Consider the following 18,751-nt stretch of genomic DNA (forward strand, 5'->3'; position numbering starts at 1 on the left):
CAGCTAAGACCTACGCAGACGAGAAAATGGCGGCGGAAGAGATCCGGGCACCGCCTGCGCCGCCTTTATATATCTGTGCCGTCAGCCAATCAGCACCGCCCTCTCGCTCGGCGCCGCAGCGCCCCTCGCGGCTTCCGGCGGGGCTACAACACGCGCCCGCCGACGAGTCCCTCCGTGCCCCGGTCCCCAGCCGGCCTTGGTGGCGGCTCTGGCGCCGGTGCCGCCGTACGCTGCCGCCATCCGCGCCCGCTCAGTGCTCCCCGCGCCCTTCCTGCCGCGTGGGTCGCAGTCCCGACCTCCGGCGCTGGGGGGGGGAAAGGGGGAAGCGCATAACGCCCAGCCCCGTTCGGGAGGCGGCGGGGCGGGCACTCCGGAGGCGGGCACAGCCGGCGCGACACTCCCCGGCAGCGGGGCCCCGCCGCTGCCGCGCTCACCTCCCGCGATCCGCGCCGGCCCGGCCCCCCGCGCATCCGCAGGGCGGAGCACCCTCCGCCGCGCTTCCCCGCCGCCGCCATGGGAGTGTTGCCGGTGCCGGCGGAGGTGCGCGCCATCTTGCTGGACATCGAGGGCACCACCACCCCCATCGCCTTCGTCCAGGTGAGACCGGTCCCGCGGCCGGGAACCCGCCCGGGGCGTAAGCATCGCCGTTATTACTGTGATCCCTCAGCAGCCAGCGGGGCGGGTGGGACGCTGCCCCGGGCAGATCTCGGTGCCCGCAAGTCCCCGGGCTGGGATGCGCCTCTGCCGTGCCAAGAGCAGGCCGGTGCGACCTACAGACGCGCAAAACCCGGACACGTTCCATGTGTTTTGCTGAATAATGCTGAGGAGAAAATACATCTCGTTTTACCCATTGCCTGTCATTTTTGTGGGCAGCTATTCAGATTGAGGGCAGCCCAGTAAATGGGTTTTTTTTGGTGGATATGGAGCAGCTGGGGCGCTCTCAGCCTCATCTGAGAGAAGCCCTCGAGCCTCACTTGCTCAGGTGGCTGGAGCTGCAGCATCTCACCCGAGCGTGTGGAGAGCCCCAGGTGCTATCTCGGGGTTATCCCCTGCCTGTTCCCTTCAAAAGGGGGTACAGCCAGATACCTGCAGTGCCAACGGAGGTGTGTTACCGGAGATGTGTCCTCTTCCTCCACCGTGCACAGGACCGGTACAGGGAGAGGTTAATGCAGAGGGTGCATCAGGTGTACGTGAGGAGGGTTATACTGATAGCAAATATGTACGAGTGACTTCTCTTGCTTCAGAGGACTGAAAATGTTGGTTTAGGTGCAGCAGTGAGAGGACCTGGAAGCCTGTGAGGCCAGGAGGAGGCATCGGGACAAATGCTGTAAGACGCTGTTAAAACTCACAGCTCTGCTACTGCTGTGGGTCCATTTGCTCCCAGGGGTTTTGGTTCCTCAGCTCGTAAGGGAGCAATTTGATTGTATTCAAGACACCTAACAGATACTGTCTAAACGCTGCTCCTGCCATTAACCTGTATTTCTCTGTGACAGATTATAGCTTTTGGTGGATTTTCTTTGTGGGTAGTTTACAAAGGTGCTTTGTGACCCACATGACACAGGCATGAAAGCTCCTGCCAGGCTTTCTAGGTGTTTCTGCTAACACAGTTTAACAGATGAACAACGTGACCTACATCTTTCCTGCCCGTGTTTTTCCAGTGCTCTTGCAGAAACTTCAGGTCTAGATGGCATTAGAGCTGCCTCCCTCCCCTCAGTATCTTTCAATTTAAACAGCTCAGATTTCATACTGAACATCTAACAGAGAAAATAAGTTGGTTATATCCATGACTAACGTGTTCTATTGTCATGCACATAACATGCACTACGCCTGTGAAGGTTTCCTACCAAGAATCTGTTACAGAGAGGCCAAATGAGTTATGGTTCTGAGTAAAAGTCAATTTGCTGGAAATCCTGAAAATGCCTGAAACAAGTTATATCGCTTGGTCTTTCAGTTAACCTCCCATGATTTCTATTTCCCTTTAAGAAGTCCTCTGCTGGTTCTGCAGGCATTTTATCCTTTAATATTAAATGACTTTATTTAATTCTTTCTTTAGTATTAGTGTTATCGAATATGAAAAGTAAGACAATAAAATGAGCTGGTCAATGGGTGGACTAAACAGAGATACCAAAAAAGAGAATATTTGATGGCCCCTAAGTTAGTGGTTTCCAAGTTTTCTCTTTAGCTGGGTCCACCCTGGCAGAGAAAAGTAGATGGCAGGGGAGAGATGTCATTTCATAAACAACATCCCCTGGGGTTTGCCAGATCTGGAAAAGAGCAGATTATCACTGAATTTTGTGACAGTTTGCATGGATATTGAGAGGAAAACTGACCTGTGTCACTTGAAGTCTTGCAAGCACTAAATAAAGCGTGCTACAGGGGTATTTACTGATAAAAATACTACCCTTTTATTTACTGATGTTAAAAATACCGGGTTTGACGTTGCTGTGAGCAGTCACGAAGGCTTGGGAGGGGCTGTCCAGCTGTGTTGGCAGTTTCTCCATCCTGCCAGCTGTGTTGGCCCAGCCGCATCTGGGGCTGGATGTCGCCGAGGAGCCCATCTGTCTGGCAGTGGGGTGGGGTGACAGTGTCCATCTCCCCAGCACAGACAGGCGGTGGACAGAGCAATGGGAGCTTTTCACAGGCAGGCTCGGGTGTCCTGCTGGCCAAGATAGAAGCGGATGAAATCATAAAGGTTAATAACAGCCCTGGTTAAACCTATTAAGAGTTTGCAGACACTGGTGAGAGACTTGCTAAAAGCTTAAGTAGCCTTGGAGAAGCAGATGTTTTCTTGCAGGATGCAAGGAGTCTTCCACACAAACTCATGGCCTTTTAAAATCAGCACTCTGTTGCTTGGCATCACTCCTGACATCCGTCAACCCTCTGTCCCTCTGGCTGTCCAGCACTCCAGCCATCACACGGTGTCCCCTCTTGGACCTCAAACCGAAGCATTTACCAGTGGGCCAAGGCTTTTGCCCTTTTAGAATCCAGTGAATCAATCACAGAATAAGACACTCTGCTTTCAAAGCCTCTTTGGAAGTTTTTCTTTGCCAGAATGAGACGCTGCTTTTGGAAAGCAATTGGGACCTTCTGACGCCTGAATTGTAAGGGAAGTTGCACAAAATCAGCAGGACAATTGCCTTTCCCAGTGGATAATCTTTAATTTCCTCCCTGATTTAAAAGATAGTTTGAAAGTGGCTGAGCTCAAATAAAGGAAATGAGAGAGTAAGTGGGGATGTTACAAAGCTGTTGATTTCCCAAGGCAACTTGATGGTAATTTTCTAGGCATATAAAAGATTTTCCTTTCCCTGAAATTTACGTTGTTTTTAAAGTATACAACACCAGAAACGTGAGTAACAGAAAATCCTGAAATTCTGCCACCACATCATGCTCTTGGGGAACCACACTTTTCTTAATTCAGTTACAAGTGAGGGCACTGCAGGTGGTTCTTGCAATTAAAAATTTGGGTACTTTTTTTGCTCTTTTATGTCACAGAGAAGTATCGGCTTACAACTATGGCCAATATTAACTAGGATCCACCTGTCTGAAAATGTAACCATAAAATGAAGTCAACTTGCTGTCGTTCTCCACTCTGATGATATTAGAGGTGACATATAGTGAGGAGAAAAATACCACTGGCCATTTTTTGAGCAGAGATGAGCTCAGGTTAGTTTTCTCCTGTCACCTCCACATCTCAAATTTTTCACAGTTAAGAAAGGTTTGATTCTGTACTCAAAGGAAGGAGCTCCCTGTCCTTCCCCTTGTCCTGAGGCTCTTCCTGCACTCAGAGATGTCACAGCAGCTGCTTGTGGCTTCTCAGTCATGAAACACTGCTAATGAGAGTGATTTGTAACTATTTCTGCTTGCCCTGGGGATCTCAGGGAAGTTTTCAGAATGACCTTCATTAGGACAAGTGCCCCATGAAAACAGAGCAGTATAGCTTGTCAGTTTGGAGTATATGTGCAGTCAGCCTTGAACTTCTCAGCTGATGGGAACTTGAGGTCACATCTGCCATTTGAGAGAATTAACAGGAAAAGTTATCCCAGCATTTAAAAGTTGCAGCTACATAGGCATTTTGTGGAAAAAATCCACGTGCACTAATCTTGGCGGAAGGTTGTTGCTGGCCTGGGAGCAGGCAGAGACCCTTGGCTGTGGTTTCACAAGCTGCAGAGCTGCAGTGAGAACTCAGGAGAATAACCATGCACACCAGCATGTGAAGTGGCTGTTTTACAACCAAGTCAGCTTCACCTCTGCCCAGTTAAAAGAGCTGCCAGTTTTTCTTGTGCCTTGCCAGGAGACCTTGTTCCCTTACATCAAAGACAATGTGAAGGAGTACCTGCGTGCTCACTGGGAGGAGGAGGAGTGCCAGCGGGATGTCGGGCTGCTGAGGAAACAGGTGAAGTCACCAAACTATACCATGTCTCTGTGGGTTTTCAAAGGATGCCTGAGACTTCAGGTCACTTAGACTCCTTCAGTCACCCAACACGAGCCCATACCTCTCTTTGCCCCCCACGCAGGCTGGTTTCCTTGGCGGGTGGCTTCTCCCCCACCCAAAGCCTGGGGTTGTGCTTGGGGAAGGGCTGCTCCTTGGTAGGCAGCAGCTCAACTGCTTCCCTCAGCTTGCCTTGGTCCTCACAGCACTTGAGCCGGGGTCAAACCACAGCTTTTCAGCTCCGTGCCTGCACTGTGCCCTTCTCTTGCTGAATCAGCTGCCTGGGGCTTCCAGGTGAATAGTGTGAATTTGGGGGTTGTCCTATGCAGGGACAGGAGTTGGATTTGATGATCCTTGTGGGTCCCTTCCATCTTAGGACATTGTAGTATTCTGTGATTCTGTGTTTGGGAAGCAGTGTGGAAGGATGGCAGAGTACTTGCCCTGCTCAGGGCAGCGTATTCTGCCTCTGTACAGGGCCACAGCATTGATTTGAAACCTGTCGCTGTCTGAAGCCAACAGAGGCATTGGCTTCTTTGTCTTTTCAGTAGTTTACTCTTTTCAGTAATTAAATACTTAAGCAAGAATAATTCTTATTAAATTAGTTATGATACAGCTACAGTAGTGCTTATTGTTGGTTTTGGAAAGTACAATCCAAGCAAGTGTTTCTAGATGCTACTGAAGTGTGAATTTCCCATTGAGAAAAGCATTTTAACAACATTGTGACCCTTCATATAAAGAACAGCTCAAGCCATGACCTACACAAAGCTGTGTTGATGCAGGTGTTTGCCCCCCCTTCCTAAATTGAGATCATGGAATCAGTAGAATCACAGAATCTTGTAAGTTGGAAGAGACCCTCAAGATCATCAAGTCCAACCATTAACCGAACTCTGGCACTAAACCATGTCCCTAAGAACCTCATCTAAACACCTTTTAAAGACCTCCAGGGATGGTGACTCCACCACTTCCCTGGGCAGCCTGTTCCAATGCCCAACAACCCTTTCTGTGAAGAAATGTTTCCCAATATCCAATCTAAACCTCCCTTGGCACAGTTTGAGGCAATTTGACATGCTGAGACCACTTCACTTCTTGTTCTCATGGATGATTTCCAGGCTCAGGAGGACTCCAGCCTGGATGGGGCCGTGCTGATCCCTTTGGAGAGTGGGAGTGGGGAAGAGGAGCTGGAGCGGGTCATCCAGGCGGTTGTAGACAACGTGCACTGGCAGATGTCTCTGGACAGGAAGACCACAGCCCTGAAGCAGCTGCAGGGTCACATGTGGAGGGCAGCCTATGCAACTGGACATGTCAAAGGAGAGTGAGTAATCGTGCCTGGTTACTTTGTGTGTGTGAGTAATTGTGCACTCCTTTCCCTTGGGCAGGTATGGGATGCATCTTTCCTTGGTGTCAGTTAGCAGAATAGCTGCCTAAGGTCCCAGAAGCAGCCCCACTTACAAATGCAATCTCAAATTGCTACCTTGGTAGAGAAACCAATATGTTTACGTTCAGTTGTGGCTTAAACCAAGCCACTGCTGTCATGTAACCAACTGCAAATACTTAATTTCCAAACTTGATCATGCAGTGAAACAAATCCATTGAGCTTAATCTTTGAATCTCAGGAACCAAAAGCTTACAGTAACCTCAGGACTGAACAAGTTGTCCCAGTCCCCACTGAGAAGATGACAAGTGGGTGATAGTGTTTCTCCTTAGGGAATAACTGGCAGGTACATGTTGGGCAACAGCTGGTTCTCCAGCCACCTGTACAGAGTCTGTAAAGGAGACAGGGTCTGAGAAACAGCATGAGGTAATGGAGGTGTGACATGGGGCAATTCTCCTCCCACAACTGATGGGACATTCAACCAGGACAACTATTTTCTGCATGAAAAACTCAGAAAATGTCTCAGTATTTCTCTACAGAAATTTCTTGATAAACCAAGAGACTGAGGCACAAATATGAACTTCTTATAGTTCTGCTTCTGGCATTTTTTATCCCTGAATTGCACTCAAATTTTGGAACAAGCCTAAACAAGCTGGGGTTGCAGAGTCAAGTCCTTTCAGTTGTTTCCTCTTGGTTTGTCTCTTACCTGAGCATTTTCTGCCTTTCCTCTTTTTGCCTTCAGCCTCTTTATGTTCCTAAGGAAGTAAAACAAACCCTTAAGTTCATGAAGTGTTTTGCCAAAAGAAGGATGAGGAAGAAAAAAAAGAGCTCACAGAAAAACGTAAACATCCACCAGAGAAAGCAACAAAAAACAAAAGCAAATCAAGAGGGACAGCCATCCTGTTGTTGGGTTGGTTTTCTTTCTTAATAAACAGGGATAATTGTCTTATAGTGACCCCAAAACTGTGGAACTTGCCCTGCTGCTTGGCAGCATCCAAGGAGTGAGATCTCTAAAGTCTCCCTCTCGCCCAACCGATCTGGCACATAAGTGTCTGAAATCCAGGCACCGAACTCTGCACATGAAAACATGAGGATGGCTGGGTGTTTCTGCAAGAGCTTTACAACCTCAAGGTATTTCCAGCTGCCACCAGACACTTCTAATAAATAATTACCAAAAAAAGTAAATGACTTTTTTTTTCTTTTTCTTTTTTTTTTTTTTAAATACATAACATAAAAAGGCCCTGAGCAGGTTCTGTGCTCACTTTGTCCCTCTTGAGCATCCTCTGGCCTTCAGTTCCCCCAAATTCCCACTACATTGATCATCTTGTAAATGTCCTTTGCATACAAAGAGCTTTTACATACCTGTAACTGCAGCACTGGAGGGATCTGCTGGTCCAAATGAGAAGGGAATGAGGGATTTGACAGACATCTCCATTAGAAGTTATGCGGCAGTTGCCTTCAGTTTGGTCTTCTTTCACAGCTTTGGTCCCTGCTGCTGGGCTTGTCTTCAGACAACTGCTACCTGGGCATTAGGCAGAGCTTACATTTTGAGATACGTCAGCCTGTTGCTAGACTTGTATCTTGCCTTCCCAGCACTTTGCAAGGCCAGAGGAATAAGGGGAGGGATGCTGATGCCTAGCAAGCGGAGTGTGGTTCTCCCTCTGCGTTGCAGTTAATCCAGGGACACATCTGGACTGATACAAATTGAGTCACTGAATAGAGTATAGAATCATAGAATAGTTTGGGTTGGAAGGGACCTTCAAAGCTTATCTGGTCCAGCCCCCTGCCATGAGCAGGGACATCTTCAACTAGATCAGGTTGCTCACAGCCCCATCCAGCCTGGCCTGGGATGTCTCCAGGGATGGGCCATCCACCACCTCTCTGGGCAACCTGGGCCAGTGTCTCACCACCCGTAGTGTAAAAATTTTCTTCCTCATGTCTAGTCTGAATCTCCCCTGCTTTAGCCCCTTTTAAGTACTGAAAGACTGCAATAAGGTCTCTTTGGAGCCTTCTCCCCAGAGCAGCTTTGACCTCAGTCCCTTAGGCGACTCTTTCCTGTTGTCTGGCTTGAAACAGTTCATATCGCGCCACTCATTTAGCTCCTGCAGCTGCAACCTCCTCTCAGCTCCTCCGTTTGCGTGGCCAGAGCCTGAACCTGTGGGATGGGTTTGCCTCGTACAGATGCAGCTTGTGGCCGTAGCTCTTACCAACAGGGAAACCTGTGTAGCTTGCAAGGGAGGTAAGAGTTGGGATGGAAGAGCCTGTCTTCTCTGTCCTCCTCCCACTTATTTCTCCCACATGGAGAAGGGCAGCAGGATGCCATTTTCCCCAACCTTCCCTCCTCTCCAGATTGAAGGGGCCAGAGAAAATGCTGCCAGACATCTGAGACAGTTCATCAGAGCTGCTGTCTGTGTAGCAGCTGATGAGCTGCTCAGTTGGCTGGAGCTAAGAATATATCACCTGCTGCTGAAATAGACTCCTCGACTGCAGAAGCCCTGAGAAGATGGAGAGCAAAGTCCCTTTGCAAACTAATAGGGCAGTTGTCCATACCTGGCTAAAGGTGTGACTGCAGGTGCCTCTGGGTTTGCCCTTACCTGCTGCCTTGTTTTGCTCCAGAGTCTTTGAGGATGTGGTTCCAGCCATCCGCAAGTGGCGGGAAGCAGGGATGAAGGTCTATATCTACTCCTCGGGGAGCGTCGAAGCCCAGAAGCTTCTGTTCGGATACTCTACAGAAGGTGATATCCTAGAGGTAGATAAACCTTATCACCTTCTTTAACAGCTTCTCCCTCTGCAGAGTGCTTCCCTCCCACAACTGCTCTTGCTGTAATGCTTCATGAATAGAGTCTGGGGCGGGATGGTGGGACAGTGGAGTTAAGCTCAGCCTGCCAGCATGGCTGAGGGCTGGCCATTGCCTCCCCATGCTGTGGTAGGAAGCAAAGGGGATGTCTCACTCAGGAGTGAAGTTTTGCCCTGCTCCTCAGGTTGTACTCAGCAACTGCCTTGGCTTTTCTGTCTCTTTCAGCTCTTTGACGGCCACTTTGACACCAAAATAGGCCCCAAGGTTGATAGCGAGAGCTACAGAAGGATTGCTGCTAGTATTGGCTGCGCCACCAACAACATCCTTTTCCTGACGGATGTCCCTCGAGGTAGGTGGCCTGCCAGCCCTGCTGGCTCTCACCTGTGCAAGGGAGGATGCTGCTCTTTGGAGATGCGCTGCTGACTTGCCACAAGCACCCCGCAAATGCTGCAGACCGCCTTGCTTGGTGGCATCACCCTGGCTGCTGCCATGCTCCATCCTTACACATACAGGCTCTCAGGCAGCAGTGGGATGTCTGTGCGCACTGCAGTGAGGGAAAACAGGTCAAGCAGAAAACCTGCCCTTGCACCAGAAGGAAAGCAGAGACTGTTAAAGCAGAGGGGAGCATTTCCTGAAGCAGTTGGTGCGTCCCATTTACAAACAGGGTCAGTAGTTTTCGTGACCTGTGTTCATGGGAGCAGATGATGTCTACTGTGCTGCTACATGGCATGCGCAGTGGCCAGTTCTTTGTGCCACTTACCATTAGGTTGTGTTCAGCAACAGAAAATAATTGCTTCTGGTCGCGAAGACTCAACCTCTGGAAAGCCAAGCTTGGAAAGCTGTTATAGTCTCCTGTCTTTGCTTGGAACATCCTTCTGGCAGAAATGGCACCAAGTTGGGATCTTGGTAGAAGGCAGCTCAGTCCCAAGGAGTTAGCCCTTTTTCCCAGGCCTGGTCGCAGCTGGTAGGAGCTTGCAGTTACCTCCTTTTCCCTGTACTGTCTTCCCATGCTCGGGCAGCAAAGGAAGCTTGTGAGAAGTGACTCTGGGTGTGGTACTGGACTCACTAACACCACAGCCGGACTACAGCCCAGCTGGTTTGTGATACGAATCAGAGTACAGTTTGGTTTGGAAGGGACCTTCAAAGCTCATCTAGTCCTATCCCTCTGCCATTAGCAGGGACATCTTCAACTAGATCAGGTTGCTCACAACCCCATCCAGCCTGGCCTGGGATGTCTGCAGGGATGGGGCATCCACCACCTCTGGGCAACCTGGGCCAGTGTTTTACCACCTTCATTGTAAAAAATTTCTTCCTTATATGTAGCCTGAATCTACTGTCTTTTAGTGTAAAACCATGGTCTCTCGTCCTATCGTAACAGGCCCTGCTAAAAAGTCAGTGTTTTGGGGCATCTTCAAGCCTTAAAAACCCTCACATGAAGCGATCAGTAAGCACATCTCATCTCTACTCTGCCCTCCTGTTTTTTTCAGAAGCCAATGCAGCTGAGGAAGCGGATACTCACGTGGCTGTGGTGATCAGACCCGGCAACGCAGGACTGACGGATGATGAGAAATCATATTACAGCCTCATCTCTTCTTTCACCGAACTTTTCCTACCTTCGTCCACTTAGGGAAAGTGGCGCACACATAAAAGACTGTGCTTTCACCTGGATCGTCCTTGTGTAATGTTAGGTTATTTTGTCCATAATCAGAATTCAAAACCAAACTCACGACATGTCTTGGACCCGTGACTAGTGCAGGTATGGATGGAGAGTATGGTGTGGGGTCCCTTGTGCAGTAGGATGGAGGTCTGCAGCAGCCAACTGGACCCAGGAGCAGTGTGAGGAGCAGCACCCATGAGCCCTGCTGTTCCACCTCTGTCCCAGCTGGGAGTTAGTCCAGGGGATGCTTTGAAATCTGGTGCTGAGACACCCCACCACAAACTCCACTATTCCTAGAAACAGATGTCAAACGAGGTGTATGTTCCCCTCTCCCAGAGGGACTTCTGGGGACCATGAGGGAATATGAGTTTCTCCCTGCAGATGGAGTTGCTGGCTAAGTCACAACTTTCAAAGTTTGGGAGGTGGCTAGTATGCCCAAAGGATAATGCCAAATGTGGGCAATAATACAGTAGCTTTGGGCTGCCACAGGAAAAACCAACCCTTGCTGCAGGCAAGCTCTTTAGACCAGGAACAACAAATCTTTGCTATAGGCACAGCAGGTCCAGGTACAAACCAGTACAACTTGCATATGGAAGCTGCTTAGAGCTACACAGCCAGCCTACCAGAATGAAGTAGAGTGTATGTAAATACATCTTTAAAAATTACTAGACCCACCTTACTGCTGCAGCGCGGTGCTGGGATCCAACTGGCTGAACGCCAAAGTCCACTTGACCATATTTCCTGAAGGATCTCTCTTAGCATCAGCCTGTGGAGCTCCTCAGAAACCAGCATCACCCTGTCCCTGTCACACATTCATAGCACTGGTCAGCTGTGAGCAAACCTTGGCAAACAACTGTTCCTGAGAGACACATCTTGCTGCATTTAATGTGAATTAAACCCCCGACCTTTTCACCCACCTTTACCTTAATTGTGCCAGTTTATATCTGATGGTCATGGAGTTTTTCCTAATGTAGTGAATAAAAGCACAACTTTACTTCCATTGTGTTCACTCCATCCCAGCATTTAGCCCTCCTGTCTTGTCACTGGTGATTCCAGCACCTAAAGGCAAATCTCTTTTTTCTAAATCTGTGAACACTTTCTCCTTTCACCCTCCCTGGCCCATTATTTAAGGCAGACCAGCCTGTCCTACCGAGGAAGCTGTGTTACCTCCCTGACCATATGACAATTTCAGCAGGGGCTTGCTGGGGCCGTAGGAGCGAGAGCCACAGACAGGTTATACCTAGTCATAGCAGCCCAAAACTCCAGCTCCTTGGTGCTGGCACTTGGTGCATGGCTGTCACTTGCTACTTACTCATTTCTGGGCGGCTGTGCTGGAGCTTGTCCTCACAGATGGGTCAAATGCAGCATCAATGTACACATTGCCTTCCTAAGCGCTGATGTACACCCACAGCTGTCCCTGTTGAGGGAGACTGCTGTGCAGAGGCATTTGGGGAGGAAACTACATCACGTCCTTCTCAAACTTTGATGGCAGCAGGTAAGGCTGTGAGGCAGCTTGTCTGTGCAACAAGCGCGATCCTCCTCCTAAAAAGAGCCTGCTAATTAGCACTGTTACAGTAAGTGTATCTGCATGTCTGAATAGTCCCTGGCTTCCTAAATATTAATTTTTGTCACAACACTGTAAATGCTCACCCTTTGTTTTTGTCTTTGCCATCAAAAAGCTATGCATGGGGTAGGGGACAAAAATAAAACACACTTTCTCCATAAAAGGAGTTTATTTAGTGGTCATGTTTCAGTGTATATTGGTTGTCATTTACTAATACTGAAATGTGCTGTTAGAAATACTGTAAGAAATGCACAGAGTTATCACCAAAAACCTGAAGTTCAGTTTGGATTGCATATAGGAAAAGGACAGGGGAAAAAAAATCACAGCTTTTTTTTACTTCGATAAAATTACAAAATATGAAATGATAAAATGAAAGCATTGACTTTGAAAAAAAAAAGTCACAGTGGATTATTTACAGTAAAACACCCTTAAATCACAATTTTGTGCTCCACATGCATTGAGTGCGTGTGGCCATGGAAGTGGATCCCAACTGCACCTGCCCTCATCCAGGAGGAGCTCTGGGGATGGGGTATTGGGTCCCCTGTCCTTCACGCTGCTGTGTGGGCCATCCTCAGCACATGTCCCTTCAAGAAAGGTTGCCACTAATGACACAGCTACAAGGAGGAGACCTTCAGCAGCCCAGCAACAAGCCTTACTTGGCTGGAGATGCTCTGGATTTACACCACAGCTGCCCGAGAACAAATTTTGGCCCACAGAACATAAAGGGCTTGCTGAAAGCTTTCTACATAGACTAGTTTTGACAGAAGTTTTTCTTGATTGTTTCTCTTTTCAGGAGAGGCCTCTGACCTTTGCAGAAGACAGGATGCCCTCGTGCCCTTTACCTGTCAAAAATGCCACAGTGCGGTACGGGTTCCCCTTCAAGTGACTTCCACCACCATTTTTGTTTCTGCTTATTTTCCTGCAGCTCACGCACAATGCAAACGCAAGCTGAGCCTGACTCGCAGAGGAAAGCAGGACCCGTGCTCCTAAGAAACAACTCCCATCACCCTCCTGCCCAGCCAAGACAGCAACCTTCCCAAAACCAGGTTTTCAAGCAGGGGCTTTGGGCTCCTGCTTTTTCTTTGAAAACACGCCTTCTGTATGAAAACCTCCCTTCAAGGAGGGAGAAGCCCTTCTGATTTTGCCAGTCCTTTCCTGTACCTCCATCCCTCAGGCCAATGTCACCCAACCTCCAGAGCAGAACTGCCTCCCTGTGCCCACTTAAACCTTCATGTCTTGGTGTGACAGACCCCACTCAGGACAACTGGCCATGCTGAGGGGTCTGGAGAAACGTCAGCCTGTCTGAAGTTTGACTTGTAAGTGCATAAGGAGCACAACTAAACCCTATGCCCAACACCACCTACACCAGTTCTGTTTTCATTCCAGTGAAGCCCAGTGCCTCTAACTCAATTTTTCCCCCTTCAGTAAACAAAGCAAAAAAAAAAAAAAACTTTTGATATATTACACACGGTATGTGGTAGAAGCACTACACACTTACTTACAAAGAGCAGCCTTTTCTGGGTCGTCTTCAGAGCACACAGGCATTCCCATCTTAATTCTCATCTTAATTTCCTTCACCTCCTCCTCTGCACCTCACTTCCACTGGTCCCCACCACTGAGTCTGAAACACGAAGCCTAGCACAGCACCCCTGCACCATCTCCTCTGGGATGGGGATGGTTCACTCAGCTGTGGCACCAGCCAAGTCTCACTGCTGATTACAGCACAGTTTCTCCCAAACCTGGCTTTACCTTTGCCTGCTTTCCAGCCTGGAAGAAATGCCTGTTTGCTCATCATAAATGCCATTCAGTTGGGGTCTTCCACTGCCCGATTCCAAGTCCAGAAGAAAGAGCTGCTCTTTCTCACCCTACCAAGTTACACCAGTTGACAGCAAAGAAAACCACACAAGGAAGCACAACAAAAGATGCAGTCTAGTGACTCAAGAACCAGTGACTCCTGAAGACTCTTGGTGCCTGGAGAGGTCCATTTCCTTCACCTCCTCCTCTGCAGAAGAGGCCGAGGAGTTGGACTCGATGATCCTTGTGGGTCCCTTCCAACTCAGAACATCCTGTGATACTATGAGTGTCTGTCTCAGAGGTGGATTGCAAGGACCAGCTGTTGAATGTGTTGAGCAACAGGAGTGCGACAAGAGCTGCTGAGAAAGAGTCACTGGTAGCACAAACCAAAGAGCTTGTGCTCTCCCATGCTGCTGTTGAGAAGGATCCATTCCTCTTGCAGCAGACAGCTGGTTTTGGCTCTTAAATGAGACAGCTGCCCTCAGAGCCCTTTGGCAATATGATCATGATTGCACATGAAAACAAACTCATCAAAAAAGTGTAAATGAGGTCATGTTTAACCCATGAAACCACTCCTGCCCTGCCTCCCTCCTAAGAGAGGACAGGCTACACTTGATCTGTCTGGTACTCAGAGGCTTCTGATAAGCTTTCGGAAAAGGTCAGAAAGTTTTCCTGGTACTCAGAGCAAACGATCTCAAATCTGTAGTGCCTGAACTCCATCGCAAAGGTGCCAAAGTAGCACAGGAAGCACATCACCAGGCCCCACTGGATCCTGGAAGCATGCATGTGGATGCCCTGTGCCATGAGGATGAAATCTGGAAGATGAAAGTCAAGGAGAACTAGTGGGTGCAGAGACACCAACTGGGACGGGAGAAAGCCAACAAGGAAGACAGTAAAATCTTAGGAATCAAAGTCACACGGATGATAATCAACCTAGCCTGTCATCATCAGGACAGCATGAATGTGGTGCCAGAGGTGGAAGGGATTTCAGGTGTCCAACAATGCCCACAGAGGGCAGCAGCTCTCCTATACAGACCAGGGCTTCCTGATCCCAGTTCAAGCTGATAAACATCTACAGAGGGAAAGACAGAGGCCCAGAGAAGTCAATGACTTGCTTGAACATTCGACTAGCCAGTGACAGAGCCAGCAACTTGGGAATCTGTCTACGGGCCCCTACCTGCCAGAAGAATCCTAGTGGGAACTGGATCAGATCTCTGCACCACAGGCTATGGTGTTGGAGAATGGCTTAAAAATAAGGGACATGGGTCTGCAGAGCAGTTGTATGAGCAGAGCCTGTTCTGAAGGCCTTAGCATAAGTAGCAAGACTAGGCCGCAGTGGGAACCGCTGACTGTTTCAGTAAAATCAGCAAGGTCACTGAGACCCTGGCAGAGTTTCACAAACGGCTTTCAAGAGCACAAGAATGTAGAATAAGTATAGCTAGCAGCTGCAAGTAGGAGGACCATGCAAATGTGACTGTTAGAGCTTAAGCCAATTAGTAGGTGACAGGTATGCATAATTATCGTGAACTGTGTAAGTATATGCTATTCGGGCTAATAAATCAAACTATGCTTTATCACTCATATTGAGTCGACCTGCATGTTCCTCCGCCACTCAAACTTTGGGAACACCTTTCAGCCTACACTGCGCAATCTTTCATTCTCTTCAGGTCACCTACAAAATCATCCCTTTTTGTGAAGTCGAGAAGCATCAGCCTACACAGTATGGCACGTCATACTGAAAGGAAAAAGAACGCTGCCAGAGCCAAAAACTGTCATCCAGGCTCATGAACCTGTGTGCTTGGACTGTGTATTGCCTGTCAGCAGGGTCTCACTGCTGTGCCTCAGGTTCCCAGACATCAAAATCTTCTCATCTTCAGAAACCTGACTTCTACCCTTGTTCCTTTTTTCTCCTGAGACTTTTTATCTCAATATTCTGCATAATTTTAAATGCTACTAAGTTTCCAGTGCTTCAGTTTAGCTTGCCTAAAGCCAAGGACACCTTCCTAAGCTGGGGACCTACCCCAGCCCAATGTCCACCTCCTACAAACCTCCTGGCTCTCCTCCCTCTCAGGATTTCCTCTGCACTCCAAGAATGCAGGATCACACACTTTCACAGGTCAAACAAACAAACAAGCAGCCACTCCCATGCTTTAAGTGCATAAAACAAGTAATCGGAGACTTTTCGTCTTGGGCTTACTGTAAAGCAACCAAAGCTTCACTTCAGCAAACAACATCCTGTGCCTGGCTTGTGCAAGGGTTATGCATAAGCTGCATGGGATGGGGAGCCAGTCCCAAACCTTTGCAAAGCCAGTGGGGAGTGCGATTCCTGCCTCATCCTACCCCCTTTCATGAAGTGCCCAAAGATCTGGGTGCCAAGCACTCAGCTGGGGAGGGCTGGGCTGGGACCACACAGCAAACCAGTAAAAGGACAAGCGACTAAGGAACTGTTTTAAGAGCAGGCTGTTCCTCGAACAAGGGGATTAGCTTATTTCTCAACATCTATTCCTGCCCTTTTGTTCATTCCAGCACTAACCTTGATGCAACTATGCAGTGAATGGATCCACCCTAAACACACACCCAGGGCACACAAGTGCTGGTGCAAATAGACACATAAAGTCTTCTCATCTTCAGAAACCTGATTTTTTGCCTTGTTCCTTTGTTCTCTTGAGAATTTATATCTCAACATTTTGCATAATCTTAAACACTACTCTGCGGGTAAACAGTGGTGCTGTTAAATCACAGAGATACTATTCAATATTGTAACTATTTAGGATACCCCTAAGAAGTTTTAGAAACATTTATGACAGAAGTCATTCTATCCGTGAAGTAGTGCATCCTGGTAAAACACAAGTAACAAAATGAGCCAATAGTAGGATCCTGTCATGAAGACAAGCTGAGCAGCACTCCTAAGTGCTTTGAGATCCTAGGACAGATGCAAGAAGAGCTGACGCTCCCCGCTGCAGAGGGAGCTTCCCAGGGAGCGGGACAAAAGGATACAGAGCACCACACAGAGGGTGATGCTGGCCGATAGAACGACTCGTGGAATCCCCACTTTACGTCCCTCATTCTTCAGGTTGATCTTGAGAGTGAGGGCAGACTGGATCCAGCACGCCAAGGTCCCAAAGCCAAAGGTCAGTGACGTGCCCACATTGTGGATCTCCTCATCATTGGAAAGCTAAGAGCAAACAAAACAGTGATTGTTTAGACACAAGAGGAATTATCTGCTAGCTACCTTGGATTGCTGCTGGGTTGAGATACAGGAGAGTGGAAATCAGTGGGATGTGAGACAGAGATGCTGTATCATTTCTTTTGGCAGAGGTGTAAGGTGTAATATAATCCAGATGAGTTGACAGCTGTCACAGTCAAGCAGATCTTCTGCACAAAGCCAAGCATAGTGAAACACAGAGTTGCTTGGGGATAGTCGCCAAAGCTGCCTGACGAGACTCACCAATGCAAAGCTCAGAAAAAATCCTTTCCTGGCTCAAAATGATGGCCAGGGCAGGCAAGGACAAACTGCTGGGGTCTTGTACAGCTCCCTGCAATGGAAGCAAACTGTGCAACCTCCAGAGCCAGGTGCATGGAGCAGAGTTGCCTGGGGCGGGGGGTGGCTAGAGTCCCAACACCTCTGCTAAGCTAGCACAAGCCAAAACACAGAGACATGCTCCTGCTTTGCCAAGTTTCTCCCACCAAAAAGCTTAACACCCTGTTCACTCTCCCCTCCATCCTCAACCACTGGGGTCTGAGGCAACAGACAGCCAATCTCTCTGGAGTGCAAGTCTTCCTCTGTCCCTTGGGCTGCTGCATCTCACTGGGCTCCATGACTCTGCAATACTGCAAGGCAAAAGGACAGTCAGGTTCAATGAGCAAGAATCTGCAAAGGGAGCCCTTGAGGCTGCAAATCCATGCAGAACGCCCAGCATGGCCAAGACTTAGGCCAAACAATTTCTCTATTCCCCCTGCTGCTTTTCTAGGAAATAAACCAAAAGTCTATAATTCCTCTCTGAAGCCTTGATTCCTGTTCTGCGATTTAACAAATTCCCATCAAACAAGCTGCAACCTACAAAACAACAGTCTAGTTCCTGTGCCTCCACTGGTCTCTTCCCTCTCCTCTCTACCTTGGGTTTTTTACAAGGGTAGGTCCAAATCATAGTACAGGCAAAAATGGGATTGAGCTGGCTGTCCCAAGGTAGCCAGCACTGCAAGGAACTCACAGCCATAATGTCCCTCTAACACAGGCGATCTGTAATTTTTCAGAAATACGATTTAATGCTACATTCAGCTTAGCAGTCAGGCAGGGAAAAGCATGGGCTAAGGTCTCATTACCCTATGCTTTCATGGTTTGGCAAAGGATATAAGCAAGGATACAGGTAACTAACAAGGAGTGGATAATTAGCCCAGAATTTATAAGCAGGCATGATTCAAAGTATCCACTTTTAAATAATAATAATTTGCTTTGAGGAATGAAAAAAAGGAAGGAAAGGTTGAAACTGCTTTGTTGTGCCTGCTCTGTACTAGAAATACTCCTCTCGCACCTAGACAAGGCTGTTACAAAAGTCTCATGGTTCCTAGCTGGGAAGCTCTCGTGTAAAAACAAGACTCCAAGTTTTCAACTTGTGCTGCAGAGTTAGGAAAACAAGGTCCAAAAGAGTCAAATTAGCTCATACCTCATTAAAACAAAACAAAACAAAACAAAACAAAACAAAACAAAACAAAACAAAACAAAACAAAACAAAACAAAACAAAACTGTAAAGGACATGAAGTTCCTGCAATTGCTCCACAACCCAAATTCACTCTTCACAAAACAAGTACCTTTTCTGTATTGGCAAGAAAAACAGTGCCCTGCCTGCAAAGCCAGGAGAGAAGCCAGCTTACACTGACATTTCTCAGCTCCTGACATTCCTGGGGATCATCACTTGCACCCCAGTGAGCGGGAGAGCACCAGAGACAGCAAAGGGATGGGGGAACCCAAGTGCTGCTGACTCTAATGCCTTGATTTTCACTAGGAGACACACTCATGATCACAGTGGACACCCAACCCTAGAGAGCAACGCTGTGGCACTGACAGTTTGTCTGTTTGTTTGTACAATGCTGTAGAACGTTATACAATGGAGAATTGGAGGAACCCATCACATCCAGC

At 48.2% G+C, this 18,751-nt stretch overlaps 2 protein-coding genes across 8 annotated transcripts in view; one reads left to right on the plus strand and one right to left on the minus strand.

Moving 5' to 3' along the window:
• Positions 1-26: 26 nt before the first annotated feature.
• Positions 27-11,982, plus strand: ENOPH1 (enolase-phosphatase 1). Of its 2 annotated transcripts, XM_065836494.2 has the most exons (6): positions 399-597; positions 4,292-4,393; positions 5,539-5,741; positions 8,418-8,550; positions 8,824-8,947; positions 10,086-11,982. In XM_065836494.2, exons 1-6 carry the CDS (start codon positions 514-516, stop codon positions 10,223-10,225), a joined length of 786 nt encoding a protein of 261 aa, XP_065692566.1. In that variant the 5' UTR covers positions 399-513; the 3' UTR covers positions 10,226-11,982. The 2 variants fall into 2 exon arrangements, with proteins under 2 accessions (XP_071664045.1, XP_065692566.1); XM_071807944.1 differs by lacking the exons at positions 8,824-8,947; positions 10,086-11,982 and having other exon boundaries at positions 27-597.
• The window catches only part of TMEM150C (transmembrane protein 150C), a 31,962-nt gene continuing 18,827 nt past the window's right edge, over positions 5,617-18,751 (minus strand). For 5 of the 6 annotated variants that reach the window (XM_071807946.1, XM_065836496.2, XM_071807948.1 and 2 more), the window contains 3 exons: positions 16,611-16,788; positions 7,164-14,428; positions 5,617-6,556 (listed from right to left, as the gene is read on the minus strand). In XM_071807946.1, the coding sequence (XP_071664047.1) occupies positions 14,220-14,428; positions 16,611-16,788 (387 nt within the window). In that variant the 3' untranslated portion in view covers positions 5,617-6,556; positions 7,164-14,219. The remainder of the gene's footprint in view (positions 6,557-7,163; positions 14,429-16,610; positions 16,789-18,751) is intronic. The other variant, XM_071807945.1, reaches the window with a different exon arrangement.

The sequence above is a fragment of the Patagioenas fasciata genome, chromosome 4 (assembly GCF_037038585.1).
Source record: "Patagioenas fasciata isolate bPatFas1 chromosome 4, bPatFas1.hap1, whole genome shotgun sequence".
NCBI classification, from domain to species: domain Eukaryota; kingdom Metazoa; phylum Chordata; class Aves; order Columbiformes; family Columbidae; genus Patagioenas; species Patagioenas fasciata.

Bases quoted from the DNA above. Each gene is read 5' to 3' on its own strand.
- ENOPH1 (XM_071807944.1), top strand. From the start codon at position 27: ATGGCGGCGGAAGAGATCCGGGCACCGCCTGCGCCGCCTTTATATATC. The intron at 598-4,291 runs GTGAGACCGGTC...GTGCCTTGCCAG, and splicing joins CCCCCATCGCCTTCGTCCAG to GAGACCTTGTTCCCTTACAT. The intron at 4,394-5,538 runs GTGAAGTCACCA...GATGATTTCCAG, and splicing joins TCGGGCTGCTGAGGAAACAG to GCTCAGGAGGACTCCAGCCT.